Source organism: Rhinoderma darwinii, chromosome 11 (genome assembly GCF_050947455.1).
Source record: "Rhinoderma darwinii isolate aRhiDar2 chromosome 11, aRhiDar2.hap1, whole genome shotgun sequence".
In the NCBI taxonomy this organism is placed as follows: Eukaryota; Metazoa; Chordata; class Amphibia; order Anura; family Rhinodermatidae; genus Rhinoderma; species Rhinoderma darwinii.
Window position 1 is genome coordinate 76,785,613 of NC_134697.1, and position 27,609 is coordinate 76,813,221.

At 44.2% G+C, this 27,609-nt stretch overlaps 1 protein-coding gene across 3 annotated transcripts in view; it reads left to right on the forward strand.

Moving 5' to 3' along the window:
- VDAC2 (voltage dependent anion channel 2) overlaps nt 1-27,609 on the forward strand; it is a 60,490-nt gene that overhangs the window by 26,439 nt on the left and 6,442 nt on the right. Inside the window, exons 1-7 of one of the 3 annotated variants that reach the window (XM_075841770.1) lie at nt 1,585-1,721; nt 12,471-12,543; nt 19,527-19,576; nt 22,589-22,741; nt 23,251-23,303; nt 24,606-24,833; nt 25,019-25,169. In XM_075841770.1, the coding sequence (XP_075697885.1) occupies nt 12,477-12,543; nt 19,527-19,576; nt 22,589-22,741; nt 23,251-23,303; nt 24,606-24,833; nt 25,019-25,169 (702 nt within the window). In that variant the 5' untranslated portion in view covers nt 1,585-1,721; nt 12,471-12,476. Of the gene's footprint in view, nt 1-1,584; nt 1,722-2,628; nt 2,656-12,470; nt 12,544-19,526; nt 19,577-22,588; nt 22,742-23,250; nt 23,304-24,605; nt 24,834-25,018; nt 25,170-27,609 lie in introns of those variants that run through there. The other 2 variants (XM_075841769.1, XM_075841768.1) reach the window with 2 other exon arrangements.

The window sequence follows — 27,609 nt, forward strand, 5'->3', positions numbered from 1 at the left end:
AGAAGTAAAACGAGGCATAATACGCCTAGTTTACGTCTGAAAATAGGTTGTGTGAACCCAGCCTTATATCTCCCTGCTCTCAGCTACCTCTGGTAGCTGAGGGCTGGGGGCGTCCCTGCTCAAACGGGTGAGATCGATATTAGTATCGATCTTGCCCATTTAACCCCTCAGATACGGCGCTCAATAGTGAGCGCCGCATCTGAGTGGTTTTGGAGAGAGGGAGGGAGCTCCCTCTCATCCCACTGACACCCGGCAATAAGATCGCCAAGTGTCTGTGTCTCCGATGGCAGCCGGGGGCCTAATAAAGGCCCCCAGGTCTGCCTGTAGTAAATGCCTGCTAGGCCATGCCGGAAGCATGACCTAGCAGATGCCTGTCAGTTTTACACGGACAGGCATAATACACTGCAATACAGAAGTATTGCAGTGTATTATTAATGCGATCGGAGGATCGCATATTGAAGTCCCCTTGTGGGACTAGTATAAAAAAAAAAAGTTTCATAAAAAGTGAAAAAAAAAAAGTGAAAAAAATAATTAAAAACCCACTTTTCCCCTTACAAATTGCTTTATTATTAACAAACAAAATAAAGTAAAAAAGTTACACATATTTGGTATCGCTGCATCCGTAGCGACTCCAACGATAAACTTATTACATAATTTAACCCGCACGGTGAATGTCGTAAAAATGTAAATAAAAAACCATGCAAAAATTGCTGTTTTCTATGAATCCAGCCTTATAAAAAATGTGATAAAAAGTGGCATCTACTCCAAAATGGTACCGATAAAAACTAAAAGTCATCCCGCAAAAAAAAAAGCCCTCATACAACCGCATCAGCAAAAAAATAAAAACGTTATGGCTCTTCAAATATGGAGACACAAAAACAAATAATTGTGGAAAAAAGCGTTTTTACTGTGTAAAAGTAGTAAAACATACAAAAACTATACAAATTTGGTATCGTTGCAATCGTAACAACCCGCTGAATAAAGTTAATGTGTTATTAATATCAGACGGTAAACGGTGTTGATTTAAGAAGCGAAAAAGAGTGGCGAAATTTCAGGTTTTTTTCTATTCCCCCCCCCGAAAAAAAGTTAATAAAAATTAATCAATAAATAATATGTACCTCAAAATGGTGCTATTAAAAAATACAACTTGTCCCGCAAAAAACAAGACCTTATACAGCTATTTTGACGCAAAAATAAAAAAGTTATAGCTCTTGGAATGTGACGATGGAAAAACGTAAAAAATGGCATGGTCATTAAGGGGTTGTGTGAAACTCGAGGATCCGATCCAAGCACGGACGCAAGAACATTCGAGTACATACGACAGCGCCACCTACTGATAATCGGACATAAGGTTAGATAAAAAAAAATCTTTTAGACCACGCCCCCACCAATTTCCCGGTTTTATTCCCGCCCTCTCAAGGCCCCGTGTGTGTAAAGGCTGCCCAGCATTAGCCACCAGAGAAAACTGCTATTCTGTAGTCTACTGCAGGCCACTCAGGCCACTCAGCCTCGTGTGTCAGAACAAGGCGAAACGTTAATAATTAAAAGGCCTATCAGCTTGTTATGTAGTTGGGTTGTACAGGCACTGCGGAGGGCAGCAGCGTGCTGGCTGGGGCGTGGATGAATGGGAGGAGCTGGATAGTGACAGGCTCTGTGTCTCCTTCACTTCGCCCTCCAGCCGCACGTTCCGGACAGGACCTCTCGCTCAGTACTAAGCACAGGTATTGGCGGGACCGGTACGGAAGATATGGGAAGGCGGAGGCCTGTGTGATGGGGAATCGCTGAGGGTTCAGAGGTTCAGCAGGATGCAGCGCTAGAATGATAGGAGCAGTGACTGGAAGCTGTGGGAAGCGGAGGCCTGTGCTGTCATTGCATGTGCTGTAGCGTGTAGTCCGGCCATCCTCCCCATCTTTCATGTGTCTATAGTCCTGGGATGTTAGTAATTAGAGACTTGTGTAGTGGAGAATACAGAAGTAATAAGTGGTGTTATTACCCGGCGAACCTTTTTGTGCACCCTTCCTATGTTGTCCATGTTCTGCACCCTGTCTTGGTGTGAGACTATAACTCTCAGCATGCCACGTGTATGCTGGGATTAGTAGTTCCACCACAGCTTGGTAGTCCGTACATAAATCAGTGGTGTCGTTACTTCAGCTGCTCGTGTTTGGCAGGTCAGGACACCGGTGCGATTTATAACCTGAAGCTGCGCGTTCTTGCGTCTCTCACAAGATGGCTGCCCCCACTCTGCGCCGCATAGCCTTGTGGCCGCCGCTATATATAGGACGTGACCGCGCGTTCCTTATTGCCCCTAGTAGCGGGTATGTCTTCCCCTGTGATTGGACGTGCCTGTCAGCTGATTATTCCCTTATAGCCCGGATATAAAACCTCATGCGCTTCATATAAAGCATAAATAATGCTTAGATTATAAACTCTATTTTTAACCCTTGATGCCCGGAGTAGATGATGCTCCTCAGGAATGGTAGCCCAGATTACACTGCAAGTTGGAGTTCATATGATGCAGTGATCCCTTGTAGGTCCCCCACGTCTCGCCATGTGTGACCTGACAGGGGTCCTGAACCTGCTGCTCTGTGGATCAGAGTACTTTCTGTTTTCTCCTCGGCTCTATTACCGGATGTTGCGTCAGTGATGGGGAATGTGGTATGGCCAGCCTCGTTCTGACACTGCTCTTAAAGGGGTTTTCCAGTCCCTAAAAATGTATATCTGATCGGCGGGGGATGGACTGTTTTTGTACGAGCTTCACTCCGAACTGGCAAGGGGGCGTGTCTCTGCTACGGACAGTGCATGCGCTGCCGAGCAGTTACACTGTCCGCAGCAGTGACACGCCCCCTTGCCAGTTCGGCAGACAACTGATCTTGAGAGCTGAAGAGAGATCGCCCTAGCGCATGCTCTCTCCTCTATCCTCTCTCTTGCTATAACACTGTCCATATCTGACTGGACAGTGTCACAGCCATAGTAACACGCCCCCTTGCCTGTACACTCCCCATTGACAGTTCAGGGGGTTATTTAAATATCGGGCACCAAATATAATGGCACCGTTATCTAAATAACGGAGGAGGGTAGAGAAAAATGTAAAGTGCCCCAGGGTTTGTTCAGCCCTGCCCATTACATGCTGCACAGTATGGGGAGGTGAAAGGTTCTCTTTAAAGAGGCTCTGTCACCAGATTTTGCAACCCCTATCTGCTATTGCAGCAGATCGGCGCTGCAATGTAGATTACAGTAACGTTTTTATTTTTAAAAAACGAGCATTTTTGGCCAAGTTATGACCATTTTTGTATTTATGCAAATGAGGCTTGCAAAAGTCCAAGTGGGTGTGTTTAAAAGTAAAAGTCCAAGTGGGCGTGTTTAAATTTATGTACAACTGGGCGTGTATTATGTGCGTACATCGGGGCATTTTTACTACTTTTACTAGCTGGGCGTTCTGACGAGAAGTATCATCCACTTCTCTTCACAACGCCCAGCTTCTGGCAGTGCAGACACACAGCGTGTTCTCGAGAGATCACGCTGTGACGTCACTCACTTCCTGCCCCAGGTCCTGCATCGTGTCGGCCACATCGGCACCAGAGGCTACAGTTGATTCTGCAGCAGCATCAGCGTTTGCAGGTAAGTAGCTACATCGACTTACCTGCAAACGCCGATGCTGCTGCAGAATCAACTGTAGCCTCTGGTGCCGGTGTGTCCTCGCTGGTCCGACACGATGCAGGACCTGGGGCAGGAAGTGAGTGACGTCACAGCGTGATCTCTCGAGAACACGCTGTGTGTCTGCACTGCCAGAAGCTGGGCGTTCTGAAGAGAAGTGGATGATACTTCTCGTCAGAACGCCCAGCTAGTAAAAGTAGTAAAAACGCCCCGATGTACGCACATAATACACGCCCAGTTGGACTTTTACTTTTCAACACGCCCACTTGGACTTTTGCAAGCCTCATTTGCATAAATACAAAAATGGTCATAACTTGGCCAAAAATGCTCGTGTTTTTTAAAAATAAAAACGTTACTCTTATCTACATTGCAGCGCCGATCTGCTGCAATAGCAGATAGGGGTTGCAAAATCTGGTGACAGAGCCTCTTTAAAGCGGCTCCATCACCACATTATAACTTGACTATCTCTTACATAATGTGATCGGCGCTGTAATGTAGATAACAGCAGTGGTTTTTATTTTGAAAAACGATCATTATTGAGCAGATTATGAACCATTTTAGATTTATTCTAATTAGTTTCTTAATAGACAACTGGGCGTGTTTTTACTTTTTACCAAGTGGGCGATGTACAGAGGAGTGTATGACGCTGACCAATCAGTGACCAATCAGCGTACTGCGCTTCTCATTGTTCCAGCCCATTGTTACAGCATGATTGTGCAGTGAGAGAAGCTGGGCTGGAACAATGAGAAGCGCAGGACGCTGATTGGTCAGCGTCATACACTTCTCTGTACAACGCCCAGTTGGTAAAAAGTAAAAACACACCCAGATATCTATTAAGAAACTAATTAGCATAAATCTAAAATTGTTCATAATTTGCTCAATAATTGTTTTTCAAAATAAAAACCACTGTTGTTCTCTACATTACAGCGCCAATCAGATTATGTAGGCGATAGGGCACTTATAATCTGGTGACGGAGCCGCTTTAAATCTTTCAGGTTTTTTTGTTTACTTCGTTTGCACAAGAAGCCCCCCTGCTTTGTCTAGCCATGTTCTGTGAGCCATAACTTTTTGGCGTGGTGTGACGGCTTGTTTTTTGCAGGATGAGTTGACATTTTAATTGGTACCAATTTGGGGTAAATACAGTTTTTTATTGGGCTAGATGACCAAAAAACTTATATTTTATAGCTCAGGTTGCTACACATACGGCAATGCCAGTAAGGCCCTATTCATATGACAGGGTCCGCCCATCTTAGTCAATTTTGCATCCAATCCGGGTTTCCGTTTTTGACAGCCGATCATCAACGATTTTTCACTGTTTTTAGATCGGATGTATATCTTTTTTTTTTTTTGTTTCAACCCACTAAAAACACCCACAGGAAGGTGCTCGCCCCGTCACCATTTTCTCTTGCTTTCATAGCAGAGAGAGCTTGATCTGATCTCTGCTTTATCGTTGGTTTCTGGCGTTTTCGCTGCTATTTTGGACTTGTTACCATATTCTTACAACCATTGAACCATGTACTGCAGCTTTGGCCAATTTCTCGGCAACTCGAGCAGCAACCGCAGATGTTGAACGAAGAACCAAGGAGGGTTCACAAGGTGATGGCTCTGCGAGAGAGCAGGGACAGGATAAAGGGCAGGAGACAGGCCACTGTTTTAGGTGAGGGGGGACAGCATTCGGAGCAAGGGAGTCTTTGTGGGGTCAGAATGTGCCCGCGCTCTCATGGGGTCATACCGGGAATAGACAAGGTGGAGGGAGGGGCACAGAAAGTGGTAGGGTGGGGGGATTCATGGGGTGCAGGGGGCATTGAAGAGGGTTTTGTACTTTATTTGTGGTGGGGGACACAGACGGTGGCAGATTCTCTGTGGGAGGAGAAGGGTATAGAAGGAGGCAATGGTTCAGTGGGGGGCCAGGGGGGAGAGTGTAGCTGAAAGCAGGGCTGTATTTAGAGTTTACGCTGCCCTTGGCACTTTTAGTGCTAACATTCCCTATAGCTCCCGAAGTTCTGGAAAAAGCGTAGCTCGCTGACATTGCGCCTCCAGCACTGGTTCCAGGAAAGGTAAGTATAATAAATGCTTTGCTTTTTTGTGTTACTAATTATTATTTTTTTCTTTTACTGGTGCGGTTGTAGGAGTACTTCGGATTTGAGGACTACTTCGATGGCGGCGTTTTTTTCTCGCACTATAATGGTTAACGAGGGTTGTGTGTTTATTTATTTCACTAAAATAGTTCTTTCTATGTCTGTTTGTTTTTTGTTTTTTTTTTCGTTTTATTGCTACCGCCTTAGTAATGACTATCTTTGTCACAGCATCCGTAGCTGTCAGGACTTGGTGTTCGCTGGGGAAAAGGCTAACACTAACCTCCCATTATTAACCCGGTACCCACCACCACCACGAGGTGTAGCTCGAAGTGCCGGGTACAATCCAGTATCTGACAATCTGTAGTGATGGTTTCGGCACTGGGGTGGTTGCAGGCTGGAAAAGTTTGAGGCCTATCCCACCCTGGTAATTCTAGTTTGCTGCTACAATGTTACATATGGCTAGTTATTAAAAATGTAGGGGGGGGGGGGGGGGTACCACACATCGTTTTTTCTAATTTATTTAAATTTTTCATAACCAGCCAGATACAACATAGCAGCAGCCTAGCATTACCAGGGTAGGAGAAGGCCATGGTTTTTCAAACTAATACTGGCCTGTGGCTGACCGCTTACCTGACCATCACTGCTATTAGTCGGGTACTGGATCGTACCAGTCTCTTCCCGGTACCCCTGGTGGCGGTGGGTACTCGGGTAATAATGGGGGTCAGTGCTTTCCTTTTCACCAGCTAACACTAAGACCTGCCTGAATAATGTCAATCAGACAGTGGCCATTACTAAAGAAGTAATCTAGTTAAAAAAAATATATATATGTATAAAAAATATTTTATTGACGTCCAGGGGTATTTTAATGAAAATACAAATAAAAAACACTAATCGAAGTAGTCCTCGAATCTGAAGTAGTCGATCAAACGGACCTGTAACAAATACACACAAAAAAAAAAAGCACAAATATTATTATACTTCCCCTTCCTGTGTCCGGCGCTGGAGCGATGGGAAACTCCTGACGTCGCTGCCCATATATGGATAGGGACATTAGTAACAGTGTGGAGTTCCCGGGCAGAGCGCTGCACAGACCCCAAAGCAGACTGCCCCCCCCAACTCAGATGACCCATTCAGTGTATCCCCTGCCGTCTAGTCGCGCTCTGGAAGAAGGAGGAAAAAGTATGAAAGCAGTCACGTGAGTGCAGAGACGTGACTGTGACGTCAGAACCTCCAGTGTGCACATACACTATAGTATCTACTGTGCCTGGATGGGCAGCAAATATTCCACAGCATGGCACAGGGAACTAGAGAGGGGCTGTACTGAAAGTAATAGTAAGAAGCCTTAGGCTGGATGATGTGTATGATTAACCCATAAATATCAGTTGCTTTGAAATTTACCAATTTAGGAAAAATCACATGACTGACACTTTGGCTTGAGAACGTAATTTATCCAACATATTCAATGGGGCGGCACTGAAAAGGATTCTTGATCCAAATAGTGGGTACTCCACTCACCAGGCTGACCCCCAAACCTGGGCTTAGAGAGAATAATGGCACAAAATAATAACACAAATAGAGAGCTGCGCTCCAGTGGCCATAATATGAAACTGAAAATGTATTCACCGGTAGTGAAACGGCAACGTTTTGCCCCATGCAATAGTCCTTTTCAAGCAAAGTGAACAAGTGGTACTGGTGGGAAATATACACACCCATCTCATGCAAATTATTACAACTATTAGCATAATTTATACCTCTCCTTAAGAACCATTTGAGGTATCGTGAACAAAATATAAAGTTAAGATATAGAGATCTCCACCCTCCCTATCCTTTCAGGACTGAGAATTTTTTTTTGTTTTTCACTCCCTGCCTTCCAAGAGCCATCATTTTTATATATTTTTTTTTTTTGTCAATATTGTTTTTTGCTGGAGGAGAAGTTGTAGTTTCTTTTGGCAACATTTAACCCCTTCTCGCTCCACAACATACTAGTCAGTCGTTCTGAGCGCATCGTTAGGAATAGTACGTCCTGGGGAAAATGCATCGCGTTTCATCGAGCTGTGATGCCTGCTATTTCCGAAAGCAGGCTATCACAGCTCAGTGGGCTGGGACCAATCGTAGTGGTCCCGCCTCCGCGATCGCTGCTGTTGGTTAGTCAGTGACAACCGACCAATAGCAGCGATCGCATTCATAATTTCCTGCTCTGAGCTCAGAGCACCCACTCTCTGTTGGAGTTAGTTAGTCGTAGAGAGCGGTTGCGCAGAGTAGTTAGAACCCCCACCCACCGATATGTTCTTTTTCTGTTGCTTTTCCCACCTTCTAGCCACTTCCCACTCCTGTCCTTGTGTTCCCCTTGTCACCCACATTTTTGGTCCGTGATCTCTATCACTGACCACTTTTGAGTCTTCAGGGCAACATTTCTTGGTCCCTGTGGATTATTTTAATTTTATTTTCTTTATACAATATAATAAAAACAATTAAAACCAAAAAAAGTTTAGTTTAGAAAGTTAGCAGCTAGTTGGTTTAATATTCGGGTTAGTGTCAGGGAACCATCAAAAAGCGTAGTTAGGTTTAGCATTAGGGATCCATCACTGTAGAGTTCACATAAAATCAGGTGTTAGTGTCAGGGAGTAGTTCGGTATAGCGCCAGGGAATTTAGTGTCAGGAATCTGTCACCGTAGTTTAGGTTTAGCGCCAGGGAAGCTTGTAGTAATCTAGTTAGGTATAGTGTCAGGGGATAGTCGCCGTAGTAAGGTTTAGTGTCTGGGAAGTTCACATATAATCTAGTTTGGTTTAGTGTTAGGAACCTTCTCCCTAGTTGGGTTTAGTGTCAGGGAAGTCCACTCGTTCTATAAAGACAAAAAGATTTAGGTAGCAGTCTATTGCTTCTAGTTAGAGGAGTATACTTTATTTTTGTTCTTGTCAAGTTTTCAAAAGTTTTTTTTTTTTGCTTTATACACAATACATGTGGATCCAGTGATTAAGAGGGACCCCTAGGAGATGTCCCAGGACCACCACCACCACAGTTGAAATCCCTCGAGCGAAGTGACCCTGTTTGGACCACCACACCAGACCATTATGAGCCCCAAATCCCTGAGTACACACGCAGCCCAGGGATAAAATGTAATACAGCAGGGCTCAGTGAGATGGACTTACAAGTTCTTTTTTATGGATGACTTTATAGAGCTTATGGTGTCCCAGACAAATTTATATGCCCAACAGTATATAACAAAGAACCCTACACCATTTTATGCCCAATGCCACAGGTGGACTCGTGTAGACGCATCAGAGTTGGGCGAGTTCTGGGGACTGCACTTGAACATCGGGCTTCTGAAAAAGCCATCCATTAGGACCTACTGGAGCACGGACATCTTATACCACACCCCGATGTACCGCATGGCCATGTCCAGGATGCGTTATGAGGCAATACTTCGCTTCTTGCATTACACTGATAATGAGCAGTGCCCACCCTGAGAAGACCCCAGTTTTGACCGTTTGTGAGACCCCTATTAGACCGTTTCAGTGCCCGGTTTTCCCAAGCATACACCCTTGAGAATTTTATTTCTATTGATGAGTCCCTGGTAGATTTTAAAAGGAGGCTTCAATTCCGCCAGTACCTGCCGGGTAAGAGGGCAAGGTATGGCGTGAAGATGTATAAGCTGTGCGAGAGTGCATCAGGGTATACCTACAAATTTAGGATATATGAAGGGAAGGACACCAGTATTCAGCCCCCCAGAATGCCCCCTCTTACTGGGAGTTAACGCAAAAATTGTTTGGCATTTGGTGCACCCACTGCTGGACCAGGGTTACTACCCCTACCTGGATAATTTTTATACCAGCGTCCCACTCTTCAAGTGCCTCGCTTCCAGAAGTCCTGCGGCATGCGGCACTGCTAGAAGAAATCTGAGAGGCCTCCCTAAGACTCTAAGGGGTGAGAGCAGGGCACATTCTAGCAGCAGCATATTGTGTGTCAAGGACAAGAGAGATGTCCTTGTACTGACAACAATACATGCCCACACCAGTACCCATGTACCTGTACGAGGTACCAGTTCAGAGACCCCCAAACCAGACTGCATCCTGGACTACAATAGGTACATGGGAGCGGTGGACTTGTCAGATCAAGCCCTGAAGCCCTACAGCGCCATGCGGTGTGGTATAAGAAGCTGGCCGTGCACATCATTATCAAGAACCTAATCTTTAGGAACCGGGAGCCACCCAGTACTTCTGGAAGCGAGGCCACACGCATCGTACCAGGGCAACACTTTCCAGGAGAAGTTCCCCAAACTGGCAAGAAGGGAAAAAGTCAAAAGAGGTGCAAAGTCTGCTATAAGAGGGGAATAAGGAAGGACACAATATATCAATGTGACACGTGTCCCGAAAAACCAGGGCTCTGTATGACAGATTGTTTTAAAATTTATCATACATCCCTTGATTTTTAATTTACCCCAGTTTTACTTACCCTGATGCAAGTGCATCAGGGTAAGTAAAGCTGGGGTAAATTATCACCATCCTCTTTCCCTTCGGAGCTCTGCCGTGTGCCCAGGCAGCTAATAACAGCCACATGTAGGGTATTGCCGTACCCGGGAAAATGCACATTACAGTTTATGGGGTTTGTCTCCGGTGGCACATGCTGGGCACAATATATTTGCAAATTTTACCCTGCACCATCTGCTGCGCACAATCTTTTACAGTACCTGTGGGGTCAAAATGCTCACTACACCTCTAGATGAATGTCTTAAGGGGTGTCGGATTCAGACGTGCGTGGCGTTTTTGCGCACGCAAAACACGCGGTGTTTTGCCTGCGCAAAAGCCACTTACCTGCTCCGTGAGGCAGCATCATATGATGCGCGGCTGCGTGGTTTTCGCGCAGCCGCCATCATAATGACATGCCATTCGGATGTTTGTAAACAGAAAAGCACATGGTGCTTTTCTGTTTACATTCATCCTTTTGACAGCTGTTGTGCGAAACAGGCCGTTCGCACGGAAGTGCGACCTGCGTGGTTTTCACGCACCCATTGACTTCAATGGGTGCGTGATGCGCAAAATACGCAGAGATATTGACCATGTCGCGCTTTTTGCGCAGCGGACAAACGCTGCGCAAAAAGCACGGACTGTCTGTACTGCCCCATAGACTTGTATTGGTCTGTGCGTGGCGCGTGAAAACCGCACGGACGCAATACACGTTCGTGTGAATCCAGCTGACACCCGGATCGTGCTGTTAATCCCTGCCTCTGGTCCTAGAGACATGTTTGTTTTTTTTATGTCACTTTGCTTGCCAAAAAAAATCTAATAAAAAGTGATCAAAAAAAATCACATGTACCCTAAAATGGTACCAATGAAAACTACAGATTGTAACATAACAAATAAGCCCTCGCACGGCTCCGGTGGAGAAAAAATAAAAAAAAGTTCTGGCGCTCAGAATATAGCGACAGAAATTGTGCAGAGTGTCCAAAAGCGGATAAGATTGGGCACCATTTATCAGTGTGACACCGGCCACACATCTATGAATTATTTATTTACCCCATTATTATACCCTCTTATCATGCCCTGATGTACTTTGCCCAGCTTATATATACCCCTGATGTTCTCCACACAAATTACATATGCCCCCACATTATAAACTGAAATACCAGCAAAACCCCAAACAAAACTATTACCAAGCAAAATCTGCGCTCCAAAAGCCAAATGACGCTCCTTCCTTCCTGAGCTCTGCCGTGGGTCCAAACAGCAGTGTTTTACCACATATGGGGAATTGCCGTAATCCAGAGAAATGGCTTCACGTGCTCGTGGGAAAAAACGCCTCTGCCTCCCACTGAAATCAACGGGAGGCTATTTCTGTCATGTATTTATTTTTTGGCGCTGTTTCCACGTCAAACAGCGACAAAATACTCTGTGTGAACTATCCCTAAGGCTACATGCACACATTGCGGAATTTGGTGCAGAAAGTCTGCATAAAATCCTCTGGTAATTCCGCAAGTAAAATCTGCACCGAATAGTGTTTCTTGATGTTTTTAGGTGCAGTTTTTACATTTTGATTCGGAAATAGGTGAAAAAGTTTTTAAACTGCAGGTTTTCATGTGTTTTTTTTATAAACTTGTCAGATACAATTCGGAAGCGCAAGATAAATTGACATGCTGCGTATTTTAAAATTCGCACTGCAGGTCCGTTTACGTTCGACAAAATTCTGCAGTGTGTAGATGAGAACTCTTGAAATCTCATTTACTTTACATTGCTGGTACTGTATAAGGCCCCATGTACACGACCATAGTTTTTAGCTGTAATTCCGGATCTGTAATTAGGGGTAATCTGCGGACCCATTCGTTTCTATAGGCTACGGACTCCTTTCCATATATTTACGGATGTGTGTCTGAGCCGTAGAAATGATCCACAAAATATAGAACGTGTCCTATTTTTTTGTTAGCAATTACGGCACTGACTCACGGACGGCGATTTGTGTTTGCGAACAGTAAAAACACTATAGTAGTGTGAATGAGGCCTTATGATGTGGGTTTGTCGCAGGAAAGCACACGTGCCAAATCCACTTGTAATATGCAACGTGTGCATTTGACCTTATTAGCCTGGAAGTACTAAGTTGCAGGTTATTAAATTTGCTGAATTGGGATAGGTCTCTTTTTTTTTTTTTTTTTTTCTTTTTTTTTTCTTTTTTTTTTTAACCATGTATACTCTGTCTAACTCACAGTTAGTATTCTTGTGTAAGTGTGGTGTTTTTTTTTTTTTTTAAAGGTAACAATGGCTGTCCCACCATCTTATACGGACCTTGGCAAATCTTCCAGAGACATCTTCGGCAAAGGATATGGTAAGAATACATTGAATTTTAGTGTAAAGCGTGATTTCTGACTTTAGAACCTTGACCAGGACAAGATGATACACTGCTGTATTTGTGGTCCATGAGCCTACTTGCCGAGAACAGTAGTAGATTCAAGCAAAGTGTAGTAGGGAACCCTATATTTTGGAAGATGTGCCCCAGGGGTGTAACTTTGAAGTTCTTGGCCAAATGCAAAATCTGTTACAGGGTCCCCTACCCACCATGTTCTGTTCTTAACACTGGTGTCTTCTTGTGCGGCAGAGGGGCCTTTAAAGAGGCTCTGTCACCAGATTTTGCAACCCCTATCTGCTATTGCAGCAGATAGGCGCTGCAATGTAGATTACAGTAACGTTTTTATTTTTAAAAAACGAGTATTTTTGGCCAAGTTATGACCATTTTTGTATTTATGCAAATGAGGCTTGCAAAAGTACAACTGGGCGTGTTGAAAAGTAAAAGTCCAACTGGGCGTGTATTATGTGCGTACATCGGGCCGTGTTTACTTCTTTTACTAGCTGGGCGTTCTGATGAGAAGTATCATGCACTTCTCTTCAGAACGCCCAGCTTCTGGCAGTGCAGCACTGTGACGTCACTCACAGGTCCTGCATCGTGTCGGCACCAGAGGCTACAGATGATTCTGCAGCAGCATCGGCGTTTGCAGGTAAATCGATGTAGCTACTTACCTGCAAACGCCGATGCTGCTGCAGAATCAGCTGTAGCCTCTGGTGCCGACACGATGCAGGACCTGTGAGTGACGTCACAGATCTGCACTGCCAGAAGCTGGGCGTTCTGAAGAGAAGTGGATGATACTTCTCATCAGAACGCCCAGCTAGTAAAAGTAGTAAAAACGCCCCGATGTACGCACATAATACACGCCCAGTTGTACTTTTACTTTTCAACACGCCCAGTTGTACTTTTGCAAGCCTCATTTGCATAAATACAAAAATGGCCATAACTTGGCCAAAAATGCTCGTTTTTTAAAAATAAAAACATTACTGTAATCTACATTGCAGCGCCGATCTGCTGCAATAGCAGATAGGGGTTGCAAAATCTGGTGACAGAGCCTCTTTAAACCCCTCTCAGGCATGAGGGACAGGGTGCGACTGCTACTTCGGCACACCCTATAGCCACACCCCTGTATGTCACTGAGACACGTAATAGTTCTAATGAAAAAAACGAAAACTGCTGTAATCTATAAAAAGGTATACCCTTTGGCAAATGCATGTTGTAATATCTAATTTCTTGTATCTTATCCTGGAGTGGCCTTTGAATAATGCAAGTCTAGACTCAAAGAAAATGTTTCATTAAAGGCATAAAATTAAGGTTAACAATTTAACAAAATAACAGTAGATGGTAAAATATTCCCTCAACGTCCTGGAAAGTATACATTAACTGCGGTACAAACCTGAATTCCCCAGATGCTAAAGAGGAAAGCCGACTGTTGAGGTCCTGCTATGGTTGCACAACAGGGAGGGCGACTTGTGTGTTGCTGAGTTTCAGCTGCAGGGACTCCAGGCACTTGGTTCAAAACATTGGACACGGATGCCAAGTGCCATTCGTCTCAGCCACACCAAGCATTTTGGGCACGCTGGAGAGGCGCTGAACTTGTTAAACGCTGAGTATAGCCCTCTGGATTTGATTTGGGCAGTTCAACCTGACCGCTGGACCTTTTATAGATCAACTGCGGCTGCTGATAGGTTACGTTTATAAGCTGCTGCTGCTTATGTTGCTTATAGTCTATGCTGCCAGCACTGGGCACTGACCAGGCTTAGTTTATTTGCTACGACAGACCGCAGAATGCAGCGTGCAGATCAGAATGCAGACCACAGACTAGACTAACTGCTGAGCACATCTGGCCACCGCTTGGAAGCTGACTGTCAAGTGTAGAGCTCTGAATGCTGGTGAAGCTGCATTTGCAAATGCAGCTGGAGGTACCACAGAGCTAATGGAACTAATATTGTTTATTAATTACCATTTATTAGCTAATTATTGGATTGCTGAAAAGTGCACTGCCTGAGACTCCCGCTCCTATTGAAAGTAAAAAGTAATTCACTTTTTTAATTGAATTACTGGAAATTTAACTTTTTGATAATATAATTCATTGAGAAGCACTAGTATATTAGCATGATGCAGGGATTTTGTCTTTTGCCTTGCAGAAGATATCTGAATATGCTCGGGAGAGATTGCAGCAGGAGCTTCTGTGACCTGATTGGTTGAGCTGATTTGCTAGTGCATGAGTTTTACAGCTCCGCATTATGGGATATAAGGGCTTAGCTCTGGCTTCAATTCCCGTAGTTGACGTCACAATCAGGAAGTGCCTGCCCATTTAATGAAGAAGCAAGAGAAGATTTTACATTTAGTCTCTGACATATATAATAGCTGTATCTCGGTCTTGGAGTAGCTATCTGCATAATGTAGGAGTCGTTGGAATTGTAGTGAAAGGCTCTCTTCATGTGTGCAAAAATGATTTTTAAGCAATGTCATTGGAGGTCACCGTTAATATTTCACTTAACTCCAGTCAGAGACCAAGGATTTTTACTCTGACACGCAAATCCTCCCTTAGTTTATAGATGGCTTCCTGGAAGCATAAGCTACTTTCCAGATGATATAGGGTGCCATCATGCTTCAATGCCTTTATTCCAACTGTTGACCCAACATGTTGGAGATGCACACTATTCCGTATTTTTTGGTCCTGTCCTCTATCTCACTTTTGGGAGGGAATAAGGGGTACTATGAGTAGAGTCCTTGGGGTCGTATTAGACCTGAATCCGGCATTGTTTCTTCTATGTCCCTTTCTCTTTCTTTTCGTGCTCTTTTTCTCTCTGTCGATTTGCGCTATTGATTCCGTCAAAACAACGGAACCCTGTCACTACGGTGACAAACGGAAACGATTAGCAAAGTTTCCGTCCCCATTGAGATCAATGGTGATGCAAACGGAAGCTAAGGCTTACGTTTGTCTTTCTTTTGAGGGGTTCCCCCGACGGAAGCCTCTGGAAACCCTTCAACGGAAAGACACCGTTGATGTGAACACAGCCTTCGTCTCATAGGCAGTCTCTATTACCCAGAGTCTTTTGTCTGAAATGTCTGATATCCAGGGGAGTGGGTTGTGTTTATGAACCTACATAAAGAGAACCTTTCACCTGCCCATACATGTGCAGCATGTAATGGGCAGGGCTGCACAAACCCTGGAGCACTTAAAAATAAATAAATAAAATTCTACCCTTAGTTATTTAGATAACGGTGCCGTTATATTTGGCACCCGATATTTAAATAACCCCCTGAACTGTCAATGGGGCGTGTAATGGCAAGGGGGCGTGTTACTATGGCTGTGTCACTGTCCAATCCGCTATGGACCGTATTGCAGCAAGAGCTGGAGGGAGGAGAGCGTGTACGTGTGCACGCTCTCACTCTTCAGCTGTCGGCAGAGAAGGACAAGACTGATCTCTCGCGAGAGATCAGTCATGTCCTTGTCTGCCGAACTCGCAAGGGGGGCGTGTCACTGCTGCGGACAGTGCAAGAGCTTGCGCGCTTTCCACTCTCCAGCTCTTGCACTGTCCGCAGCAGTGACACGCTCCCTTGCTATTACACGACTCCTTGCTAGTTCGGCAGACAAGTACAAGACTGATCTCTAGCGAGAGATCAATCTGGTCTTTGTCTGCCGGCAGCTGAAGAGTGAGCGTGCGCTTACACGCTCTCCTCTATCCAGCTTTTGCTGTGATACTGTCCGTAGTAGATTGGACAGTGTGTCAGCCATAGTAACCCGTGCCTTTGCCATTACACGCCCCATTGACCATTCAGGGGGTTATTTAAAGAGACTCTGTCACCACATTATAAGTGCCCTGTCTCCTACATAAGGAGATCGGCGCTGTAATGTAGGTGACAGTAATGCTTTTTATTTTAAAAAACAATCTATTTTCACCACTATATTAGCGTTTTTAGATTTATGCTAATGAGTTGCTTAATGCCCAAGTGGGCGTGTTTTTACTTTGGTCAGCGTCATACACTCCTCTGTACAACGCCCACTTGGTCTAATCAGCATCATGCACTCCTCTCCATTCATTTACACAGCGCATAGGGATCCTGCTAGATCCATATGTGCTGTCTTAGGCCTGATTTACACGAGCGTGTGCGTTTTGCGCGCGCAAAAACCGCTGCGTTTTGCGCGCGCAAAAGCCATTTGACAGCTCCGTGTGTCATCCGTGTATGATGCGCGGCTGCGTGATTTTCGCGCAGCCGCCATCATAGAGATGAGGCTAGTCGACGCCCGTCACTGTCCAAGGTGCTGAAAGAGCTAACTGATCAGCAGTAACTCTTTCAGCACCCTCGACAGTGAGTTCTGATCACAATATACACCAACCTGTGAATCAAAAAAAGGCGTTCATACTTACCATGAACTTCCTGCTTCCTCCAGTCCGGTCTCCCGGCCGTTGCCTTGGTGACGCGTCCCTTTCTTGTCATCCGGCCCCACCTCCCAGGATGACGCGGCAGTCCATGAGACCGCTGCAGCCTGTGATTGGCTGCAGGCTGTGCTTGGCCTGTGATTGGCTGCAGCTGTCACTTGGACTGAATTGTCATCCCGGGAGGTCGGACTGGAGGAAGAAGCCGGGAGTTCTCGGTAAGTCAGAACCTCTTGTGTTTTTTTTACACGTATATGTATATTGTGATCGGAAGTCACTGTCCATGGTGCTGAACCAGTTTAACTCTTTCAGCACCGTGGACAGTGACTGTCTCCTGCCGTCGCGTACCCGAACATTTTTTGCCGGGTTCGGTCAAAACGAGTTCGGCCGAACCCGGTGAAGTTCGGTGCGCTCATCTCTAATTTGACACTCCGTTTGGATGTTTGTAAACAGAAAAGCACGTGGTGCTTTTCTGTTTACATTCATCCTTTTGACAGCTCTTGCGCGAATCACGCAGTTCGCACGGAAGTGTTTCCGTGCGGCATGCGTGGTTTTCACGCACCCATTGACTTCAATGGGTGCGTGATGCGCGAAAAACGCACGATTATAGAACATGTCGTGAGTTTTACGCAACGCACTCGCGCTGCGCAAAATTCACGCATCGTCTACACTGCCCCATAGACTAATATAGGTGCGTTCGTGAAAAGCACGAGCGTCGCACGCGCGTATATTACGCTCGTGTAAATGAGGCCTTATACTAACACATTAACAATACTGAAGTGTTTAGACAGTGAATAGACATTCCACGGGATGTCTATTCACAATCCCTGCACTTCGTTACTGTTTCTATGGTAGTTACAGCAGAGGAAGCGTGATCTCGTTGTAACCTGTCATTTACCGCGTAACTACCACAGAGTAACGAAGTGCAGAGATTGTGAATAGACCTCCCGTGGAATGTATATTCACTGTCTAAACACTTCAGTATCGTTAATGTGTTCGTATATGACAGCATATAGAGATCTAGCAGGATCCCTGTGCTCTGAGTAAATGAATGGAGAGGAGTGCATGACGCTGATTGGTCAGCGTCATACACTCCCCTGTACAACGCCCACTTGGTCTAAAGTAAAAATGCGCCCACTTGGGCATTAAGCAACTCATTAGCATAAATCTAAAAACTAATAAAGGGGTAAAAATTGTTTTTTTTTTAAATAAAAAGCATTACTGTCACCTACATTACAGCGCCGATCTCCTTATGTAGGAGACAGGGCACTTATAATGTGGTGACAGAGCCTCTTTAATCCCAAGAGAGGCAAGTCTCCTATTTTATAGACCTAATTTTCAGTGTAGGGCCCCTTCAGTGATCAAACTGAGTTCTAAGAACCTCACATTTATAAACCTAATAATTATAGCAGCAATGCAATTTAAAGAGGCTCTGTCACCAGATTTTGCAGCCCCTATCTGCTATTGCAGCAGATCGGCGCTGCAATGTAGATTACAGTAACGTTTTTATTTAAAAAAACGAGCATTTTTGGCCAAGTTATGACCATTTTTGTATTTATGCAAATGAGGCTTGCAAAAGTCCAACTGGGCGTGTATTATGTGTGTACATCGGGGCGTTTTTACTTCTTTTACTAGCTGGGCGTTAGGAATGGGAGTGTATGATGCTGACGAATCAGCATCATCCACTTCTGTTCGTTAACACCCAGCTTCTGGCAGTGCAGACACAGCCGTGTTCTCGAGAGATCACGCTGTGACGTCACTTACTTCCTGCCCCAGGTCCTGCATCGTGCCGGCCACATCGGCACCAGAGGCTACAGTTGATTCTGCAGCAGCATCAGCGTTTGCAGGTAAGTAGCTACATCGACTTACCTGCTAACGCTGATGCTGCTGCAGAATCAACTGTAGCCTCTGGTGCCGATGTGTCCTCGCTGGTCTGACAAGATGCAGGACCTGTGAGTGACGACACAGCGTGATCTCTCGAGAACACGCTGTGTGTCTGCACTGCCAGAAGCTGGGCGTTCTGAAGAGAAGTGGATGATACTTCTCGTCAGAACGCCCAGCTAGTAAAAGTAGTAAACACGCCCCGATGTACGCACATAATACACACCCAGTTGTACTTTTACTTTAAACACGCCCAGTTGTACTTTTGCAAGCCTCATTTGCATAAATACGAAAATGGGCATAACTTGGCCAAAAATGCTCGTTTTTTAAAAATAAAAACGTTACTGTAATCTACATTGCAGCGCCGATCTGCTGCAATAGCAGATAGGGGCTGCAAAATCTGGTGACAGAGCCTCTTTAAGTAAAAAAAAATGCATAACAAATAGTAAGTGTGTGTATATATTTTAGCGCCTGCGGTATGCATCTGCGTGTTTTTGTTACTGGCTGTTACATAAAAGTCATGGCAGATTAGCACCTGCATATTCATATCATATCTCGGGAGGAGCTGACAAATCATGTTGTTGTGTGTAGTATATCTCTCTACCTTTCCAAGTAGAGATTGTCTTTAATAAAACATGGAGTCATTCTATTTTGATGGATTTAAAAACCTTTTTAATTCTATATTGTACTCTTATTCAGGTTTTGGACTGGTGAAACTTGATGTTAAGACCAAATCTGCAAGCGGAGTGGTGAGTTTATGGCTTCATTATTCGTATAAGCAGAGCGAGTGAACAGTATTCTATATTAGAGTTTAGGCCCCATTCACATTGCTCCCCCCCCCCCCCCACGTTTAGTATGGACGCCAAGAAAGCTGCCGATGTACACGCTAAACGTGTCTGTAGGGTAACACTAGCCTGACAAAGGCCAATAGTGTCCTTTTACAGTTTGCTGGCATACTGTGGAAAAAAGTATGGAATAGCACAGTAGACTACGCTATTCCATACAATGGGATAGTTTTTTAACAATAGGACTGTATGGGTGGCGCATACCATTGTATTGCATCCGTTTTAACGTATAAGTCATGAGCTTAGGACGCTCGCGAGAGATCACACAGTCTTGTACTTGACTGGCAAGGGGCGTGTTACTGCTGCGGACAGTGCATGTGCGCTCTCCTCTCTCCAGCTCTTGCACTGTCCGTAGCAGTGACACGCCCCTTTGCCATTACACCCCCCCCCCCCTGTGCCAGTGCAATGTATGGGGACGAGAGATCGAGTAACGAGCGTTCGTCCCCATCCATAGCTCCTTGTGACCGGAACAAACGAGCGCCGATCGACGATGTCTCATTGTTCGGTGCTCATGCATCGGCCTAAAATCATCCGGTGTAATAGGGGCTTTACACGGTGCTAGTAGGGGGACGAGCGCCCGTTACTCCGATCGCTTGTCCCCATACATTATCATGTCGGCAGCGCGTCTCCCTGTTTATACAGGGAGATGTGGTGCCGACAACAATAATATTTTACTTTTTTTAACCAGTTCAGGACCGGGCTATTTTGCGCCTTCAGGACCAGACACCGTTTAGCCATTTTTAGCACGTGTTAGTTAAATGGCTATAACTTTTTTATTTGTTGGGCTAACGACGTGATTTTTGCGACGTTTTTTCCGTAGACCATGCAGGTTTCAATTTTTATCGTTTTTATACACACCTTTTTTGCGATTTTAGAATTTTTATTCATAAAGTTTGAAAATAATAGTAAAAAAATAAGCTTTTTTACGTTTCAGCTATTTTTTTGGGGTAATAACATAGTTTTAAACTAAAATAGACCTTTTATTTGTGATCGTCATTGTCTACCGTAAATTTTAATATATTACATGTCTATATTAGGGTAATTGGGTCAGCGCTAGCGTTACAACAATGATTGGCGGGGGGAACATGTTTTTTTGGGGGTGGGTATTTTGTGTGTATTTATTATTTAATTTTTTTTTGCACTTTACTTTATTATTTTTTTATTACTATGGTCTGTCCCTCAAAGGTCAAAAAAGACCTTTGGGGAACTTTATATATATTTTTTCTTTCTTTTACACCATCTTTTCCACTGTAACTGGAGCTGCACAGCAGCCCCAGTTACAGGGGAAATCAGCCCTCTCATAGTGACGATTGTCACTAATAGGGCTGTGCTGGGTCTTGTAAGACCCAGCAGCAGCCTGCCACTAACGGCACCCAGCGATCATGTGACCTGTCACATGATCACCGGGAGGAATACAGACAGCGCCGCTGCTGCTGTCTCTATTCCTATACACAGCGTTCATTGAACGCTGTGTAAAAACACATCGGAGAAGACAGAAAGCTGCTTCTATCCTCTCCTCAGGGTCCCCGGCAGTCACTGATAGCCGGAGACCCGACATTCAGCTGCTCGATCGCGCGGGCAGCAAGTTAAAACCCGAGCCGTAAAAAGTCTATGGCTCGGGTTTTAAGGACCCTGACCGCAGGCCGTAAATATACAGCCAGCGGTCGGGAACCAGTTAAAACCATACGATCAGATAGATTCTCGTTCTGCTGATCGCTGCCCTATTTACACAGGGCAATTATCGACTATGAGCGTTCTATAAACGATCGTTTGCCCGATAATTGACCCGTGTAAAAGGGCCTGAAGAGCTTGAAGATTTGAGCGGTTTTATGCTAAAAATAAAATAAAATAGGGGCCTATCTGATCCAGTAATTACTACCCTCTTGCCCAGCAAAAAGAGTAACATCTGACATTTTATTTTAGAGTGTGGAAGGCCATGTTCAGATTTTTAGAAATGTAGTTTTAAAAACGGGTTTTTAACGGTCATAACATGAACTATCGGGTTGTACACTTCATCTAAAGGAACAATTTTCCCTGCATGCTGCAGTGATGTACAAGGAAGCTGCATGGATTGTAATGCTTGTAATATAACATAATGCTCAAAGGAAAATGACAAACTGATGGTAAGACTGCTCACATGTATATTATATTTAATCCTCCTACATTTATAGTAGATTTGTAATAACTATGCTGTTTATGGTTTTCTTGGTGAATTAATATCTATATCAAGCTGTGGATCGCGTCTCCAGTTTTTCTTTGGGTGTATGGTGACTTTGCAATGGTATCCGACACTGGTTGCCACCATTTTCTAATGCATTGAATGTTATGAAACCATTCCTATGGTTTACTGAGTAACTAACAAGTGGCAAATCCAATGCAAATATCTTGTATGTACACCGTTCACTAGAAACCTTTAGCAAAGTATATGGTGAAATTCCAACCTCGGCATAATCCAGCGAATCCCATTGTAATTCAGTGGTGTCAGTTGCGGCTGGTATCTGTTGTTCGAAGAGTTAGGCACTGCATTGTGCCTTCCGTTGTAAACGGAAGCCATGAAGCGGATACGACCAGTGCCCAAGGCCCTGCTCACATCTGCGTCGGGCATTCGGTTTTGGTCGATCTGAAGAGCAGAACCAGGGATTGCCGTACACAACGGTTCCGTTGCAACACTGACCCCACCGGTGGTCGACCGATCCCATTGACTTTAATGTGCTCCTTCGGCTTTCCGTGGGGTATCCGTGGTTTTACCAAAAACAATAGCGCAGCATTCTGCGCTATTGGTTCCGGTAACTTTGACCGGATCTGCAACGGAGGTCCCTACCGCAGCCTCCAATGCAGATTTGAACAGGCCCATGCTTGGTCAACTTGTTCTAGATATACATTATATATACTATCTATTGTGTACTTATTTTTCAGGAATTTACAACAGTTGGCTCATCAAACACAGACTCTGGGAAAGTGAATGGCAGCTTAGAGACCAAATACAAGTGGGGAGAGTATGGACTGACTTTTACAGAGAAATGGAACACAGATAATACTTTGGGGACAGAAATTACCATTGAAGACCAGGTAAGAATTCCTATGCCGGTTTGTCATTTGAGTTTTTTCAGCGGTGTACAAACAATTTCTTGGAACCAGTCAAATTTAAAGAGTACACGGATCATCATCATTTGTTTACATTGTCTTTCTATCTATATGGAGTGCGTGGCTTTACCTAGTTTGGAGCTGCAAAGCTGTGCTGTGTGCTCTGACCAATCTGCCCCTGCTGTTCATCTTCCCCTCTCAGCATGAGTCTCACACACAGGCTAATGTAGATACTGCAGCAATGACGTCCCTCTCCTCCCTGAGACATTAGAATATGTGCAGAGCGCCTACCGGCTGCAAAAATGTTACCAGAGCCCCAGTGTTCATGAAAGACTTATTTATATTTCATGACAAAGATTTCATTATATAAAGGTGTAAACATTGTGTGTGTATATTTAAGATATAATACTCCTATTTGATTCTGAGATATTAGGACTTTGTTGCATCTCATAAGTCTTTATCACTGTTTTTTTTTTCTTTTTTTTCTTTTACAGCTTGCTAAAGGCTTAAAGCTAACGTTTGACACCACTTTTTCACCAAACACAGGGTGAGTGGTTGCCTCTTTTAATACCAGGAGAGATATATAATTTCTGTTGTCTGTTGCATGTTATTTATGCACGGACAAACGACTAAGCCAATCTGCACCAAACCGATGGTTTAGACCATTTTTAAGCTCTCTAGGACCTACCGTTCTCGACAATCACAAAAGCAAAATGGCTTCAACATCAAGGACCTTCCTCCATATCACATTAGCCAATAACCGCTCCCAGGTCCTTCGTTCTTAGCCTCACTCACATAAACAAAGTTTTAGACCAGGTTTCCATAACAACCAAGCCATTTTTCTTTACTCGACTTGTTACTCTCCTCAAGCTGATCCAATGCATCATACTGCTGCTCGAGCTGCTGAAACTCCTCAGCAAACTCTGGCTTTCTGAGGTGTCTCTCAGAAGCACAGAGACTCCTTCCCGAATCCGGGCCAGAAAACAAGTTGATAGAGCACATCATGATGTTCAGCGTGCTAATGAGTGGGCTTTCATTCATGCTGTTTTTCAATTTTGATCCAACCATAGTCTATGGCCAACTGGCAATAAAACTGCCAATGTTGTTAATCAACAGGTTCTGTCACAGTCTTATCACTCCGTTTCCTACCGGTTTAGCTTTTGGGTATTTAGGAAGTTAAAATTGAAATAAACCGTGTGTAACTGCCAGGGTATATAGGGCTACTAGCTCCCATTTAATACTAGTACATATATTCTCGCTGCTATATGTTCACTTAATTATGATATTGATATCGGTCATAATCGCCCAGCCCTATATATGAGAATATAGTCCTTCCTTCTTGGCAGGAAACTGCTTTCCTTGTAGAGTATATAAGCGGCTGACCAGGATTAAGCATAGCTAATAGGCGCTCGGCCATAATTAAGACTGTATGGTCAATCTTTCTATCACAGTACACTTGATCTCAGGCAGATGCTTCTCTGCAGCTGTCTGTCTGGAGACCACAGTTTACTCAGTAGACTTATTTTCTGGGAGACTGGCTTATTTATAAAGCAAATAAAACTGGGAATGGGTTCTTCTAACATGTCCCCTTTAAACTAGATAGAGTTGCTTGTTCAGTTTTTGAAATTCATAGATGCACCGGATTTGAAACGTCTCTTCTGGCTCGTAGAAGGGAGTCCTGAATGGGAGCCCCCCCCCTTTCCTGGTGCCCATATGCCCTAATAAGGTTTATCTTTGAGACTTCAGCTTTAATTAAGAAAACATAAAGGCACAGACACTTGGTTATGTTTGGAAAATGTTTTGTCTACGTAATTTAACTTTATAAATTATTTTTTTCCTATTTAATCAGCAAGAAGAGTGGTAAGGTTAAGGCTGCCTACAAGCGTGAATTCGTGAACCTTGGTTGTGACGTAGACTTCGATTTTGCTGGTCCTGCAATCCATGGGTCAGCTGTTGTGGGTTATGAAGGCTGGCTTGCTGGCTATCAGATGACCTTTGATAGTGCCAAATCCAAGTTGACCAAGAATAACTTTGCTGTCGGTTACAAGACCGGAGACTTCCAACTCCACACCAATGTGTGAGTATATTTCAAGATTGCCTACTGAAGAGAGCATTCTGTTGCAGTTTCATTGAATAAACTTTAGGCACGGTTTGCAAGGCCACTTTAGCACAGTCCTGCGGAAACCCCAATCTTTGTTTAGTCTCTTGCAGGCTATATGTGTATTTCTAAATGTTATGAACTAATTTACCTTCTCGCTTTAGCAACGATGGATCTGAATTTGCTGGCTCGATCTATCAGAAAGTTAGTGATAAATTGGAGACCGCAGTTAACCTTGCTTGGACATCTGGAAACAACAGTACCCGCTTTGGCATTGCTGCTAAATACCAGTTGGACTCTAATGCATCCATCTCTGTGAGTATTGAATCATCGCAGCCATGCTATCGTAGCTGCTTCCTTGTGTTCACCATCTGTAAACCTCAATAACTTTGTAACTCTAAGAATCTCCCGGCCCTCTGCCAAGGGTTTCCAGTGATTGGATGTCATAATAACATGGAATCTGACATAGTTAGTACATTAGGTACCTTTTTTGTTTTTCATGAACTAGATGTGATTGGGACCTTCAAATTTGGTCTAAGTTGACAGCCATTGCCATGTTTTCAATCTGTGTAAGATCTATATATATTTTTTTTCTAAATGGCAGCATATCCTGTTTCTATATCAATCTAACTTACACAAACTGATAAAACGGCCATGATTGTAGAAGAAGTCTGACTTCTTTTATCCCCCTTCGTGCTCCTGGATGTAACTGCACGTCCAGGTGAGCAGTAACCCCGTGCAGTTATGTCTGCACTTTAAATCGTAACCGCAGCACGGCGCAGCGGCCGTTTACTGCCTGGAGACAAGGGCAGTCCTTTCTAGCATACTACAAGGGACCAATCAAAGTGGTCCCTTGTCGATCACGCTGACTGGTTAGACTATAAACTAACCAATCGGAGCTCCGATGTGCAGGAAAAGCTGTTGACCAGCTCTGATCACTTCTGTTGGTATATGTGTCGGAGAGTTCAGAGCCTGTATCGTTATCCTGCTACCTGAAGTGCTAGACTCGCAATTAACGCCTTGATCACAGTTGCCCCACTATGATCACTCACCTACCTCTCGGGCCTGTTCCCATCAGTTTTGGTGGAACAGATGTACAGAAAGACCAACGGAAAGTATTGTTTGCGATACCATTGCTTTCAATTTGTTTTCCTCTGTTACTCTAGATTTGCTTTTTTCTTTTCACGGGAACAATAGCATAGTGTGCTGCGCTATGGTTACTGTGAAAAAAAACGGAAGCTTAGCGGAACGGAGGCAAACAAACTCAAACCAAAAAAATACCATTGACATCAATGGTATTGCAAATGGAAATTAACTACTTTTTTAGGGCCTGTTCACATGAGTGTCAGTCCACACTTGTGTTGTATAATCCGTTACTCTGATCCGTTTTATGATCTGAATAAGGATAAAAATGGATCCGTTAAAAATTCAGTTGAAATCAAACTAACGGACCTTTTGATGATCCTTCATGTCCGTTATTAGCTTTGTTGTTCTTTGTATTTTTTTCCCAACTCCAGAGCATCCTTTCTATGAACTGGAGCCCAGAAAACCTCATTTGCCAAGTGGATGCCCAAACACTTAGTGTGTCCAAATGGTCAGCGGTGGTGTTATTGTCAATCAGTCAGCCTAACTTGCTATTACGTGATGTTCACACCTGCGTCAGTCTATTCTGTTTTCCATCAGAGGAGCAGAACAAGGGAATTACGGAAGCAACAGTTCCGTTGTATGACTAATACCACCGGCGGCTAACTGGACATATTGACTTTAACGGGTTCCGTCGGGGTGTCTGTGGTTTTACTGGAGATAATAGTGCAGCAGGCTGCTTTGTTTCTGGTAATTCTGGCCAGATCTCCAATGGAGGCCCCTAAATGGAGAATCCAACGCAGATGTGAACAAGGCCTTAGTCCGTTTTAGTTAGTGGTATGTGTCATTAAACAAAAGAACATAAACTGCAGTATAAGGTGTATGATCTGCTCGCTTCGGACACAGAATTTTTCCAGTAGTTCATTTTTGACAACCTTGTTGAGATGATTATTGAGCAGACAGATTTATGTGCTCAACAATTTACTTCAGCGAGCCCCAGTTCTTTTTATGCCAGGCCATACAGGTGAAAATCCACTAGTAGGGCACAAATGTTGCAATACTGGGTCTTAAAAAGACATGAATAATGGCCTATTGGTCCACTGACGTTCTCCACCACTGCCTCTTATACAGAACTACAATGCCCAAGGCTAGTTTTGAGGCAATTCCAAAAAATTTCATTATAACGATAATTCCCAGTGCCCCCCACCCCCCCAGGATGATCCCAATTTTGACCGATTCTACAAATTTAGACCCCTTAGTTCTTTTTTGGCCCATAAATTTTCCACCACATAAAGGATTGTGTGGGACCTCCTGTACTAACTGTTTGATCAGGGGTACTAGTGTACCAGTTATTAAGTGCCTGGTAGAGCAAAAAAAATAGTGGTGTGTGGGACGGTCCACAAAAACCAAAAGTGCCTCCCAAAGTCCCTGCCAAACCCTGCAGCTTAGGGAGAGCAGGGTCTTGGTGAAGTGCCATCTCCAGAAAAGGTGGTGTTTGTGCCAGAAAAGGTATAAGAAAAGATGGCACTTACCAGTGCGACACCTGTCCCTCCCACCCTGGACTGTGTATGAAGAGGTGCTGCTGCATATACCACACCTCTGGAGTGCTACATTTTCTTTTCCTGTCCCTTTCAATTATTTTTGTATCTGAATATTGTCTATAATAAAACTA